Source organism: Oncorhynchus mykiss, chromosome 31 (assembly GCF_013265735.2).
Source record: "Oncorhynchus mykiss isolate Arlee chromosome 31, USDA_OmykA_1.1, whole genome shotgun sequence".
Taxonomy (NCBI): domain Eukaryota; kingdom Metazoa; phylum Chordata; class Actinopteri; order Salmoniformes; family Salmonidae; genus Oncorhynchus; species Oncorhynchus mykiss.
Genome location: NC_050571.1, coordinates 42,339,094 through 42,354,466, shown reverse-complemented (window position 1 = coordinate 42,354,466; position 15,373 = coordinate 42,339,094). Strand labels below are relative to the sequence as shown.

The following is a 15,373-nucleotide window of genomic DNA, read 5'->3' as shown; positions in this document are numbered from 1 at the left end:
TGTCGAAGTGTAGACTTCTCGGTGCAAAACATGCAGGGAATGTGAAGTGCAGCGAGGTGCGGCCCATCGCGGGTGATTTTTGTACATCCGGGAGAGCCGACTGATGAATGATTCAGAGTGGAGAGAGGAGACTAGAACTCACTCTGTCTTTAATGCCAAGCCACAGGAAACACGGCATCTTCTGCATCATCTTCACCAAATGGGCCTGATGTTGTTGAGGAAAGAGACCCTTTTAAACTCTCACTGCACTCCCATGATCTCTCTCCGCTTTTTTTGTGCACTGGAACACATCAAAAGACCAATTGGTAAATAAATAATCAACAACAGCATGTTTTATTTATCTCCATAGGGCGAGGAGAGGATTGGAGAGGAGTCCTGGTGAGTTCTGAAAGCAGCCGGGTTTGAAAAGGCCACAGGGCATATTTGGTGTGGAGGAGAACTTTCCAGGGGTAGACCCATTGCAAACTAATAGTTTGAGGGTTTGTGAGGAGAAACAAGGGACCTCTGAGTGTTAGCTACGACCTGTTTCAGTGTGCAGAGTACCTGCGGAGTATCTAGGGTACACACATTTGTTTCCTTATACAGTGGGGAGAACAAGTATTTGATACACTGCCGATTTTGCAGGTTTTCCCCACTTACAAAGCAGGTAGAGGTCTGTAATTTTTATCATAGGTAGACTTCAACTGTGAGAGATGGAATCTAAAACAAAAATCCAGAAAATCACATTGAATGATTTTTAAATAATTAATTTGCATTTTATTGCATGACATAAGTATTTGATCACCTACCAACCAGTAAGAATTCCGGCTCTCACAAACCTGTTCGTTTTTCTTTAAGAAGCCCTCCTGTTCTCCACTCATTACCTGTATTAACTGCACCTGTTTGAACTCGTTACCTGTATAAAAGACACATGTCCACACACTCAATCAAACAGACTCCAACCTCTCCACAATGGCCAAGACCAGAGAGCTGTGTAAGGACATCAGGGATAAAATTGTAGACCTGCACAAGGCTGGGATGGGCTACAGGACAATAGGCAAGCAGCTTGGTGAGAAGGCAACAACTGTTGGCTCAATTATTAGAAAATGGAAGAAGTTCAAGATGACGGTCAATCACCCTCGGTCTGGGGCTCCATGCAAGATCTCACCTCGTGGGGCATCAATGATCATGAGGAAGGTGAGGGATCAGCCCAGAACTACATGGCAGGACCTGGTCAATGACCTGAAGAGAGCTGGGACCACAGTCTCAAAGAAAACCATTTGTAACACACTACGCCGTCATGGATTAAAATCCTGAAGCGCACGCAAGGTCCCCCTGCTCAAGCCAGCACATGTCCTGACATTTGCCAATGACCATCTGGATGATCCAGAGGAGGAATGGGAGAAGGTCATGTTGTCTGATGAGACAAAAAATATAGCTTTTTGGTCTAAACTCCACTCACCGTGTTTGGAGGAAGAAGAAGTACAACCCCAAGAACACCATCCCAACCATGAAGCATGGAGGTGGAAACATCATTCTTTGGGGATGCTTTTCTGCAAAGGGGACAGGACGACTGCACCGTATTGAGGGGAGGATGAATGGGGCCATGTATCGCTAGATCTTGGCCAACAACAACCTTCCCTCAGTAAGAGCATTGAAGATGGGTCTTCCAGCATGACAACAACCCGAAACACAAAGCCAGGGCAACTAAGGAGTGGCTCTGTAAGAAGAATCTCAAGGTCCTGGAGTGGCCTAGCCAGTCTCCAGACCTGAACCCAATAGAAAATCTTGCCCAGCGACAGCCCCAAAACCCGAAGGATCTGGAGAAGGTCTGTATGGAGGAGTGGGCCAAAATCCCTGCTGCAGTGTGTGCAAACCTGGTCAAGAACTACAGGAAACGTATGATCTCTGTAATTGCAAACAAAGGTTTCTGTACCAAATATTAAGTTCTGCCTTTCTGATGTGTCAAATACTTGTCATGTCATGTCATGCAATAAAATGCAAATTAATTACTTAAACATCATACAATGTGATTTTCTGGATTTTTGTTTTAGATTCCGTCTCTCACAGTTGAAGTGTACCTATGATACAAATTACAGACCTCTACATGCTTTGTAAGTAGGAAAACCTGCAAAATCGGCAGTGTATCAAATACTCATTCTCCCCACTGTATCTAGACCTATATTAGTGGACAATGGTCATACTAGCCCTTCTTCACCCGTTTTCCACCGTGGATATTTTAGCATGTTGTTCTTTTATAGGAGTAAATTGTTGTATTTCACTATGGCAACAGCACATCTTACTTTTCATTTCATCCCTCCTGAGGTGAATGCAGTCTCAAGTGGAATTCCAGCAGCCTATTGTGTTATTTCTGGTTTGTGAATAGGTTAGTGTGTGTGTGTCTTTGTCTCATCACTTGTGTGTGTGTGTGTGTGTGTGTGCCCTGTGTCCCTGCCTGTGTGTGTTTTCATGCCTGCCTCCTCTGTGTATTTGAGCATATGCACCTGTGAGTGTGTTGGTGTGTGCGCGTCATTGGGAGTGCACTCTGAAAGGGTCATTGCGGGAGCCAAAGTCACTGTAGGCTGTCAGACAGTGAGAGATGCAGCACCTCTAAAGGCCATGATTTTGGGGCCCCGCTGTCTATTAACAACCCTGCAACACTTCTCAGGGCTGTCTCGCGTTGCCCCCTCGGGCCCCCTCAGGTCCCTGAAGGAACAGCAGAGAGAGGCTGCTTCTCCGAGTAGGAGACGGCCCCTTTCAAACCCTCCAAACTCTAATTGTGACATCATCAACAGCATCTGACAGTAATGAGGCACTGAGTTGTCAGAGCGGCCATCAGCTTAGCTCAGTACTGTATGAGGTTGTGTGGTTTTATTCAGGGATGTTTGGAAAAGAAAAAGATGGATGAATGTGATGGCAATGACTTGACATGCAGTAATGTGAACGCTAATGCCAAAATTTTGTAGATAATGTAGAGATGTGTCCGTCACTTCCTCTTGACGCCTCCTCCATAACATTCACATCAAGACATTCTCCCTTGAAATGATTCTCGATGCGAACTACATCCAATATCAAATATCGGTTTGGGCAAACAAATAGAATGAAACCGTCTATCCTGCCTCGTATCAGCATGGTCCATCTGTGTTTACCAGGCTATCTAGCGTTCCCATCATCACAGAGGCTTTTGTGTCCACAACCTGGCACATTTTCTTCCTGTATTTGTTTGGTGGTCCGTCAGTCTATTTACTTTATCACGCTGCCAAATCATCCATTTACACTCCCATCTGTCTGTCAAACTATATCTTAGCATCCATTTGTCTAACTCTCTCAATCAAAGCAGTGCTGTGTCAGGGCGGAGTTGCTCTCTTTCCTCCTGTGTTTCTTCTCCTGCAGGCCACACCATTAGACCCTTGTTTAAGTGGTTCTGGCTGCAGCACAATTAGGCTCCTCCGGACTCCTTGTCCTCTCTGCCGGCTACAGTACATGCATACGGGTCCCACATATAATTACAAGCAATTCACAGCTCTTTCTGTGTTGACATTTGGTTGAATTGGATGGTGAGTGATTCTAGGTTGTTGTAGGCGTCATAAGTGCTACGTGACACAGAGACAGTGATGTGTTTTTGCAAAGGTGAACGATGCTGACAGTTTTGTATGTGCTTTGATTGATGTTGGCCTATGGTATCATTGAATGATATGGTATGGTTCACGGTGTGTGTTTTTGGCCGCAGCCACTTTACTACACTGGTACGGAGGACAAGCGGTTGGCGGTTGCGGAGACAAGTCAAGCTGTGCTGAACCAGGCCAGTGCACTGACTCCATTTGGTCCAGCTCACCCCAGCTCTGGCCTCTGGAGCTGCTAGTGCCCCAAGGCCCACCCTGGCCTCCCGCCGAGCCCCCTATCAGTTTTGGAGGATCAGCGATTGCCCCCCCCTCGGGCGGCCCTGTGCCTGGACCTGATGGATTACCCGCTATCCTGGCTCAGGACTAGGAAAAGCACGGGCCCTAGCTGCACTAGATGCCACAGACCCCATCTGTGTTCATTGCTGACTCCAGCTCCAGCCTGCCCCCCGGGCTACAGGCTTAGGCCAGTAATGAACCCCCCACTCAGAGGCTTACTGTCAATGCTATTTTCCCCACAGCCTTATATACCCCAATGCTAGCCTTTTGCCAATATGGACAGCTAGCCTAGCAATGAATCTCAAACAGGCATTGAGCAGGCACCCTAACGATTTGAGGAGTGAATGCACAGTTGAAATTGATTTTTTTTTTTCTGAAGCCTGCTTCCTGAAATCTACTGCTGAGCTGATGATCATGAATGGGAGTTTTGCCTCTGGCGCTTGATCGATTGCAAGAAGGTTTTCATCTTTTGCCTGTTTGGTGCGTTTGTGCATTGCCTCGACTGCCAGGAGAATGCTAGGAAGTATTGTTCCGTAGCAAAAGAAACCTCCAGTCCAGATATCAGAAGGGAAGAGGGCCCAATGAGAAATCACAAGTACTAGCGGCCTGTCAAGCTTGTTGTTTTCAATCAAAGATAGAGGCCTAAAAGACTGAGCACACGCTAGGCTGCAGAGGAAGAAGTTTCAACTTTTTTTATTTTTGATCGTGAGATTGACACATACACACACACAGTTTTTCTCTCTCTTCCCGTCACACTGTTTGTCACTGGTACAAGCCTGTCAAAGCCGTCCCGCCGAGGAGGTAACCTAGTACTCTATCTCCCCTCTAAACAAAAAATATTTGTTTATGGACATGTGTAGTGATTTCCAGGTCTCCTGCGCCGTATTGTGTTCCGAGCTGTCAAGAGACATTACTCTCAGCCCCTACTCCCCTTTCAGCGACAGCGAGCAGGGGAGAGAGAGAAAGAAAGAGAGGGGGCAGCGGACAATGGAGAAGTGTGGGGGGAGGAGGGACTGGTGTGGAGGGGCACAGCAGTGGGCAAAGGAAGACGCAAGGCCTGTAGCAAAATCAGTTAAGATGCTGCCTCCTTTCAAATAGGGGGCTAAAGTGCCCGGTTGGTCAGTACTTTAATGCAGTCCTTAAGGTAGATTTGTGAGAAAGAGGCATTTTTATTGGTCGAGAGAATAGGTTGTATTGAGTATCTGGGTCATTCACCAGTGTGTGTGTGTAACTGGTGAGCAGCGTGCTACATCACAGGCGACCCCATGCATGATTGAGATCCACGATATGGACATGAGAGAGATACGCATCAGTTGTGTTTGGACTGACGCCGCTTTTATATCCCATTAACATTTCGTTATCCTTTGTCTCAACAAACTGTCAAACTAGGCTCACTTTAGATTCACTTTTCCCTCCAAAGGATTTTAGCTGGGTATACATACACGCCAGGCACACCATACCTTAAGCTTATCTGCTTTCTCCTTGAATTTCAAGCAGGTTTTGTTGTTTGGGGTTGCTTTTTGGTAGTTCCTGGGGATTTGGGCATTTGACAACTAACCCTTGATTTCATGTAAACATCTGTAAATCCGGCCATGCTTGCATGGGATCCTGAGATGGAGGGAGAGTGAAAGAGGTGGACAGGAAAGAGTGGGAGAGGAGTGAAGGAGGGAGAAAGTGAGTGAGAAAGATAGAGAGAACGGGCAAGAGAGAGAGAGAGAACGGGCGAGAGAAAGAGGGAGGAGAATTTCAGCATCTTGCCTCAGCATATCCAGGCCCGCCTTCTGTGTTTCCTCTGTCACACCACTCTGATCCCTTTTTCTATCTGATACAGGCCCCGTGAAGAACACACCCCATAAAATTTCCTGACACCCCGTACACTCATTTAGCTGACATTACTGAAGACCAAAGGCCTTCACAAGATACCAGACACGAGACATTGCCGAGCCATTGACATGCTTTGCAGTTGTATAGCTATAAAAGTTTGAGTAAATAAACCAAGCTTTCTGTGAGCTCTTGCAGTCTTTTTTGTTAAATTCTGTTAGGAAATACAGTATATAGCAATGTTTACAGGGGGTCTACTGAAGTCAATGCAACTCTGCCACAATCTGACAGTGTTATAATATTCTTTACACTGTCAAAATTGTGTTATTGTGTTTTTGATTATCCCTTCACGTCAATCAATCTTTTGTCTTTTCTCCGACACTGTTACACAGCCAGTGCAGTGGACGTATAACACATATAACAGATGCCTATCACAGAAGCTGATCAGACAAATGTGAAGAAAAGCAGGCAGTTGCTCCTAGTAATCCCCTAAATTAATTCTGTGTTGTTGACTATAGATTTCAACCCCAACTGATAAATTACCCCTGATCTGAGATCAGTCTATGGGTAAAAGTGTGAAGGAGGCCTCCTGGTTGGTTATCATTTTGGCGTCCTTCCTACCTTCATTTTGGCGTCCTCCCTTCATATGGTTGGTTATCATGTTCTTCGACCCTAATCCCTCTCCACTTGTCTTGCTCTCCCCCTCTCCTCTCCCCCCCTCTCTCTCTCTGCTATTTATCTTTCTCTCCACACTCTCTCTCTCCATCTCACCCCCCTACCCTCCTCCAGAACCCTTCAGTTGGACTCCAGTTTTCCCCATTCAAAGCAATTACTCTCATCTTTGAACAGGCCTCTGTTATGGCGCAAACTGTAGTTTTGCTTCTGCAACCCTATAAATTAAAGCCGGAAAAATGTCTGCTCTGCCCCCTGCATCCCATTTATATATCTTGCTTCTGGTGTTTCCTGGAGCTCCATTACTCTGCAGCCACTAGCCCTGGCTGAGGACAGGGAGAAGATGTGAGGGAAAGATAGAAGTTGCAGCGGATAGCACAGCTCTCAGAGAACTGGGAGTAATGGCGTGTGACGCAGAAAAATATTGAATCACCCCATATTGCATTTTGTCTCATTGAATTATAAAGTGTTGTGTGAGTGTGTTTGGCCGTGTGTGTAATTATCCTAAAAGGAGAAGGATGATGATGGTGATTATGCTTACCTTTACCACTGTTACCTTAACCCTAATGGATACATACAGTGTGTTTATGCAGTTGCTAAACCGGCAGCTTACCCAGATGTTAATGAACTTTAACATACTGTATTTAATCCCTGCTCAGTTTACCGGTTTTCCAGGAACCCCTGGAAGATCTGACTGGGAATGCTTTGATAGATTACTAGCAGGCTTTCTCTTTGCGTTCGGATCACAGGCCCCGCTGATGATGTAATACTGTGTAATTAGTAAAGGATGAAAGTAACACAAAACCCATTATGGGTTTTCATCTCTTTTGGAGGGACCAGAGACGCTGGAGCTCCCCATCGCTCCATCACAACATGAAATGGCATTTTACTGGACGCTTTCCAGTAAATCAGACAAGAGCTCTGTGTGTGTGTGTGTGTGTGTGTGTGTGTGTGTTCGCGCAAGTGCGAAGGAGGCCTCCAGGTTGGTTATCATTTTGGCGTCCTCCCTTCATATGGTTGGTTATCATTTTGCCATTTTGGTGTCCTCCCTTCATATTACCTTTGGCCTATACAGACTGCGTCTCCCTGTGGCATGGATAACTGGGATGCATTGTTATACACCCCTTTAGAGTGTGTTGTGTGGTGATACACCCCCCCCCCCCCCCCCTTGGTGTGCTGCTTTACCACTCAAGGAACAAGAAAGAATGCTGGTCGTTTGCATTTAATTAAGCTCTGTGAGAGCTTAGTCCCCACTGTAACCAGGAATGCTCTTATTATTTTGTCAATTCCCCCTTTCTCCCTCTCTTGTGCTTCTGTGACTTCGCTAACACTAAAAGATGTCGCCTCGGGGAGAAGCAGGTAAAGGGAGCCATCAAAAACCGATGGCAGCAGACAGATTCGTGATCAGTGCTAGAAATACCCTTGAAGTTGTTTGGTGTGTGGTTGTCCTTGTATAGTATGCGTGTGTGTGTTTCTATGGGTGTTTAAGTGTTTTCATCCCTGTAGAGGATGTAACGTTTAGTCTACCAATAGAAATGGGCTGCTGTTTGTGCAGTTGTTGGCGCTAGATTGATGTGGGGAGGAAAGATGGGCTTTTATACCTGACGATGCGAACTGGAAGGGCTATTAGAAGCAAATGTTTCCACTGGGAGATGCATTTGATTTTACCGGCCACCTTCCCTCTTCCCTCCTCTCACCAAGTCTATGTAAAAGCTTACCCATACCTTCAACAGTAGGCTTGATGCAATTACCCATGTCATTTTAAAACTGTTGTCTGGTCACCTGAATGGAAAGGCAATCTTCGCTGGGGAACTTGTAGAGATGGGAACTGTGTGAACCATTTCCAACTTCAACCTTCTGCACACAATGGCTGGTTCTTCACTGCGCCAAACAAGTTCAAGAAGTTGATCGAGTGTCTTCATGCCGACCTTAGCGCATAATGTGTGCAACTTCAAATCTTCAAAGTGATTCCAAACAGACGGCGATAATTATTTCCTGTGTTGAAGTGTTTGTGTTTTCTCGCTCCATCCCTACTCTTCATTTCTTGGCCATACCCAGTCCCTCTCCTTTCTCTCTTTCATCTGTCCTCTCTCCTCCTTATTTTCTCCCTCCCACGTCTGGTAATAGATACAGCCAGTTCTAAACCCGGTATTAAAGGGAGGAGGACTGTATTCTCCAAGTGCCTCCATTATATGCTGTTCTAATGGGCTCAAGGTCAGAGGCGAGTGCTCGTCCCGAAATGAGGTCACCTTGATTGGAATTGCAAAAGGCGAGGAATCGGACATGGACTTTTTCTGGCACTGGATTTGTTTTAAAGTTGGTTCCTTGGTCTCTTGTTTTAAAGTTTATTGTTTACCATTGGTGGTGGTTTGCATGGAACATTTGGCGCCCGTGAAGTTGTTCGAACTTGCCCCGTAGGCACGGGAAACCCTTGGAAGCGTTTTTGAAGATGAAAGGGAGGGTGAACGTGGAAAGTCTCTCAGATGTGCTCTGCAATATGGGGCATGTGAAGTTCAGAAGGTCGCAGGCTTTAACTCTCAGCAACTCAAGTCAGCGGGAAGCATATAGCACATCTGTCTCTCTCTATGCATATATATCTCTCCGGCTTTCTCTGCCTCTTTCTTTTTCTCACTCAGGCTCTCTCTCTTTCTCTCTAGGTTCCTCCCTTTTTTATATCTGCCCTGATTTCTTCTTTCTGTCTGTCCTTCTCCCCCTCTTCTTTTCAATCTCCCTCCCTATCTGTTACCCCCCCCCCCCCCCCCCGGCATTCTCTCCTCCATCCTACTCCCCCCTCTCCTTCTGTGCGCCATCTGCATGCTCTCTCTCAATCTGAGGCGTCTGTGTTGGAAGTCTTGGTAGTGGAGATGTGTGCACCCCACTGCCGTCACAGTCACTCTGTCGCATTAAACAACGCCCAGCCCGGGACACCTGGCACCCCACAGCTGGCACTGAGTAATGGGCTCCACCATGGCAGTGCCAGGGGAGGCCTGCATGGGCTTAGCTAGCTACCTTGTTTCCGTTGATATCTTGCTTCCTGGCCGCCCAGTGCCGCCCAACCCTCCTGCCACCTGGCATGGCGGGGCCGTGCCATGGGTAGCCATGGGCAGCCATGGTTGGCCTGTTTGAGAGGGAGGGAGGGATTGCTTGTAATTCTCTTATGGACTTGGGAGGCGTGGGCCGACGCAGCCAACCCAAAGGTTTCTAAGTGAGCTCGCAGGAGCAGCCAGAGTGAAACCTGTTGCATAAATATTGGAAGTCCTAATAGAAATTCGGAACACCTTGCCTTACAACAAATCCCCTTTGAAACTAACCAAAGACAAGACTCTCTCTCTCTATCTCTCTCTCTCTCTGAGAGAGAGAGAGTGCTGTGTTTGTAGTGTGCTGTGTTTGTGTACTTGCCTGGCACCCTTGATCTTTAGGGTTGTGCGGTGTGTGTCTCTGCATTAAGTTTGGCCTGCATTAAAGGGACATTTCTAAATTGTGCAACTTCATATTGCTCATCTCCAGCACCACACCAACATCAACATATGTGAAAACGGTGCATTTCAATGTTTTGTAACAAAAAAGATAGAGGAAGATAAGCGTTTCCAATGACATCATCAACTGATTAGTAGACCAGGCACGGCGCCAGGATTTTTGACCAATACGTGGGGGTGCTAAGAAAATAGTTGATTTTCATGACATTTAAGTGCATTTATTCCATATGTATAATCAGACAACTGTGCATTGGTGATAATGTTTGAAATGAAATGGCTATCACAACATCAGAAATGACATTAATAATATCCAAAGTACAACAACAATGACAAGTGCAATGCAGTTAGCCTATGCCTGTTAACTGTGCACACACTTGTAAAACGAACTGGCTATCATCACAATCTTCGTGATTATATTTATATTGCAAACCAAAATAACTTGTAGACTGACAATATACATGTATCCTGCTCTGCATTGATTATAATGTTACGGATTAAATGTCCATCACAACATCAGAAATGATTATATCCACAGTGCAGCCACAACGAGAAGTGAATTTACCCTATGCCTGTCAACTGTGTACACGTGGTGAAAAAACGAGCTGGCTATCATTTTTCTTAGGGATTATATTTCTATTGCAAAAATACTTCTAGGCCGACTGGCGTCTTCTTGTTCCGTCCAGTTCGAGATCAGCGCGATTTAATAATGTTCCCACCACCAGAAAGGCGCGCTCTGTCAATGAATAAAAGGCCTTTCAGATACTCACCAAGTGTTGTTTTATGGAAGGACGATACGTCCGTTGTGGTTCAGTGCAAATACGTCTATAATCTTCTGGACATCCAGGGCCCTGGTTCTTTCTGTGTGCATGGACAGGCAGGCAAGGTTGCCGAGTCGAGGGTTTGCCCAGTATTTCATTCTGTATATCATGATGCGTGTACTTCGAGATTTTCCTGTGCAACTGTTTTGCCGAATTTGCCTATGACCTGTAAAAGTTCAAGGAAGTTTCCCTGGTTGACAGCCATGTCGTTTTCTATGTCTCCTCTCTGTGAAAGTCCCTGGTATGCAGTGTAACGCAATGACTCCACGACAGATCTCATATACTCTCTGTTCTCTCTGACAATTTTTGAATGTTCATCACTTAGAGCATTGCATATTGTTGAGCCAGACTCTTTCTTAATAGTCCACTCATTCCACGCTGTCATTGCATATTTACAGTGCCTTGCGAAAGTATTCGGCCCCCTTGAACTTTGCGACCTTTTGCCACATTTCAGGCTTCAAACATAAAGATATAAAACTGTATTTTTTTGTAAAAGAATCAACAACAAGTGGGACACAATCATGAAGTGGAACGACATTTATTGGATATTTCAAACTTTTTTAACAAATCAAAAACTGAAAAATTGGGCGTGCAAAATTACTCAGCCCCCTTAAGTTAATACTTTGTAGCGCCACCTTTTGCTGCGATTACAGCTGTAAGTCGCTTGGGGTATGTCTCGATCAGTTTTGCACATCGAGAGACTGAATTTTTTTCCCATTTCTCCTTGCAAAACAGCTCGAGCTCAGTGAGGTTGGATGGAGAGCATTTGTGAACAGCAGTTTTCAGTTCTTTCCACAGATTCTCGATTGGATTCAGGTCTGGACTTTGACTTGGCCATTCTAACACCTGGATATGTTTATTTTTGAACCATTCCATTGTAGATTTTGCTTTATGTTTTGGATCATTGTCTTGTTGGAAGACAAATCTCCGTCCCAGTCTCAGGTCTTTTGCAGACTCCATCAGGTTTTCTTCCAGAATGGTCCTGTATTTGGCTCCATCCATCTTCCCATCAATTTTGATGATGCCACCACCATGTTTGACAGTGGGGATGGTGTGTTCAGCTGTGTTGCTTTTACGCCAAACATAACGTTTTGCATTGTTGCCAAAAAGTTAAATTTTGGTTTCATCTGACCAGAGCACCTTCTTCCACATGTTTGGTGTGTCTCCCAGGTGGCTTGTGGCAAACTTTAAACAACACTTTTTATGGATATCTTTAAGAAATGGCTTTCTTCTTGCCACTCTTCCATAAAGGCCAGATTTGTGCAATATACGACTGATTGTTGTCCTATGGACAGAGTCTCCCACCTCAGCTGTAGATCTCTGCAGTTCATTCAGAGTGATCATGGGCCTCTTGGCTGCATCTCTGATCAGTCTTCTCCTTGTATGAGCTGAATGTTTAGAGGGACGGCCAGGTCTTGGTAGATTTGCAGTGGTCTGATACTCCTTCCATTTCAATATTATCGCTTGCACAGTGCTCCTTGGGATGTTTAAAGCTTGGGAAATCTTTTTGTATCCAAATCCGGCTTTAAACTTCTTCACAACAGTATCTCGGACCTGCCTGGTGTGTTCCTTGTTCTTCATGATGCTCTCTGCGCTTTTAACGGACCTCTAAAACTATCACAGTGCAGGTGCATTTATACGGAGACTTGATTACACACAGGTGGATTGTATTTATCATCATTAGTCATTTAGGTCAACATTGGATCATTCAGAGATCCTCACTGAACTTCTGGCGAGTTTGCTGCACTGAAAGTAAAGGGGCTGAATAATTTTGCACGCCCAATTTTTCAGTTTTTGATTTGTTAAAAAAGTTTGAAATATCCAATAAATGTCGTTCCACTTCATGATTGTGTCCCACTTGTTGTTGATTCTTCACAAAAAAATACAGTTTTATATCTTTATGTTTTAAGCCTGAAATGTGGCAAAAGGTCGCAAAGTTCAAGGGGGCCGAATACTTTCGCAAGGCACTGTATGCTCCGCATTGTGTGTCTTGAACAAACTTGTTCTTCCAGTTCTGGTAGCCATGGTGGGTAAATGCCCCCTTCTCTCCACCATGGTTTCCTGGACGTTGAAAGTAAGGGCATGCAAAGCAGAAAGCACGGTCTTTGACATAGATTATTCCAGCCATTTGCAATCCTCATACCATCTACAATTGAAGTAGTGATCCTGCTGTCCAACTTTTGTGGCTGGATAACGCCGAAGAAGAGGGCGCCTTAGTTCTTCAACAGGTGACAGGCTTAAATCAGAGGGAGCGGTGGCTGTGCTAACGGTGCAGCCAACGGTGGCTGTGGAACAGCTAGCAGCGACAAACTGCTCTGGTGCTCCCTCACGTCTTGGCTCACGAGTTTCTCTCTCCGACTCATCTTTCTTATCTCCTTTTTCTTCCTTAGCCCCCTCAGAGACAGGGTCTGGGTCTGGATTTTTATTTTCTACCCGTACTCTTCTCTTGATCAGAAAACGGTCCATCGCAACAGGGTGAGATGGGCGACTAGCTAGCTAGAAGTTAGCTCACATAACGTAGCCTAACGTGCACGAGCACACACACCAGACACACACACACGTCATACGTGGGTCTGGCGCGCGGCACGAGCACGCAGCCAGGGATCGGATTGAGAACAGAATGGCTGGTTATTAACTTTAAAAATATTTTTTTCAATTTAAAAATACTAAAATGCTTGAGGGGGCTTAACTGGGCTATGCCGATTTGCGACGTGCCTATAGCCCCCCATTGCCCCGGTGTAGCGCTGTGCCTGAAGTAGACAATGCCTACTCATAATTGGTTCAAATCACACGAGGCACGCCGATGTCATATCTCCCTCTATATATTTTTCTCCACAAAACGCAGAAACACACAATTATGTTGACGTTGGGGTGTTGTTGGATATGATGAATATAAAGTTGATAAGGAAATATAAAGTTGACATGCTCCCTGTGATGTGAGAATAGGTGGAAGGGCTCTTGAGTGGGAGGCCAGATCCCGAGCTCAATGGAGTTACTATGACACCAGACGCAAGCACCACCACTCCAGCCCCTCTTGTCTCTTCCTCTCAACCCTGATGCTCTCTTATTAATCAGCTTGGGTTATGTTGTTGATGTTTTCCCTCCCTCCTTCCCATCACAACCCTTTTTTTTATTTGAGGTACCGTCTGTGTGTTACTATGACTCTAACAACACTTTCCTGTTCTCTTTCTATTTTTTTTTCTCTCTCTCTCTCTCTCTTCAGACAACCGCCGTGCGGTCCTGGAAAGGTCTCGATCACGCCACAACGCAAACCCCCAGGCTCGATGATGGCCCGCGCCTACCAGAAGACGTTAGACAAGTGCCAAAGAGGCCTGCGAGGAGAATCTGAGGACGTATAGTAGGAGAGATGGACCCAAGCCGTGTGGCACACACACACGCACTTAAACACTCACAGACACATAAAAAAAACACACCAACACATGAACACACATACACTATATATACAAAAGTATGTGGACACCCCTTAAAATTTGTGCATTCGGCCATTTCAGCCACACCAGTTGCTGACAGGTGTATATAATCGAGCATACAGTCATGCAGTCTCCATAGACAAACATTGGCAGTAGAATGTCCCATTCTAAAGAGCTTAGTGACTTTCAACGTGGCACCGTCATAGGATGCCACCTTTCCAACAAGTCAGTTAGTCAAATTTCTGCCCTGCTAGAGCTGCCCTGGTCAACTGTAAGTGCTGTTATTGTGACATGGAAATGTCTAGGAGCAACGATGGCTCAGCCGTGAACTGGTAGGCCGAACAAGCTCACAGAACAGGACCGCTGAGTGCTGATGTCGCAACACTCACTACCGACTTTCAAACTGCCTCTGGAAGCAACGTCAGCACAATAACTGTTCGTTGGGAGCTTCATGAAATGGATTTCCATGGCCGAGCAGCCGCACACAAGCCTAATATCACCATGCGCAATGCCAAGCTTCGGCTGGAGTGGTGTAAAGCTAGCCACCATTGGACTCTGGGGCAGTGGAATCACGCTTCATCATCTGGCAGTCCAAAGGACGACTCTGGGTTTGGTAGATGCCAGGAGATTGCTCCCTGCCCTAATGCATAGTGCCAGCTATAAAGTTTGGTGGAGGAGGAATAATGGTCTGGGTCGGTTTTTCATAGTTCGGGCTAGGCCCCTTAGTTCCAGTGAAGGGAATCTTAAAGCTACAGTGACAATGAAATTCTAGACTATTATGTGCTTCCAATTTTGTGGCAGTTTGGGGAAGGCCCTTTCCTGTTTCAGCATTACAGTGCACAAATCACGGTCCATACAGAAATAGTTTGTAGAGATCGATGTGGAAGAACTTGACTGGCCGGCACAGAGCCCTGACCTCAATCTCATCTACCACCTTTGGGATGAATGAATTGGAACGCCGACTGTGAGCCAGGCCTAATCGCCCGACCTCACTAATGCTCTTGTGGCTGAATGGAAGTAAGTCCCCACAGCAATGTTCCAAATTCTAGTGGAACGCCTTCCCAGAAGAGTGGAGGCTGTTATAGGAGCAAATGGGGGACCAAACTCCATACTAATGCCCATGATTTTGGAATGAGATGTTCGACGAGCAAGTGTCCACATACTTTTGCTCATATAGTGTATATATATATATATATATATATATATATATATATATATATATATATATATATATATATACACACACACACAGTTGAAGTCGGAAGCATACATCCACT

General features: G+C 45.6%; 1 protein-coding gene across 7 annotated transcripts in view; it reads left to right on the top strand.

Annotated features, from left to right (window-relative positions):
* LOC110505192 (protein diaphanous homolog 2) overlaps positions 1-14,563 on the top strand; it is a 648,044-nt gene extending 633,481 nt beyond the window's left edge. For all 7 annotated transcript variants that reach the window (XM_021584239.2, XM_021584242.2, XM_036969763.1 and 4 more), the window contains one exon: positions 13,889-14,563. In XM_021584239.2, coding sequence (XP_021439914.2) covers positions 13,889-13,953 — 65 coding nt within the window. In that variant the 3' untranslated portion in view covers positions 13,954-14,563. The remainder of the gene's footprint in view (positions 1-13,888) is intronic.
* The last annotated feature ends 810 nt before the right edge of the window (positions 14,564-15,373 follow it).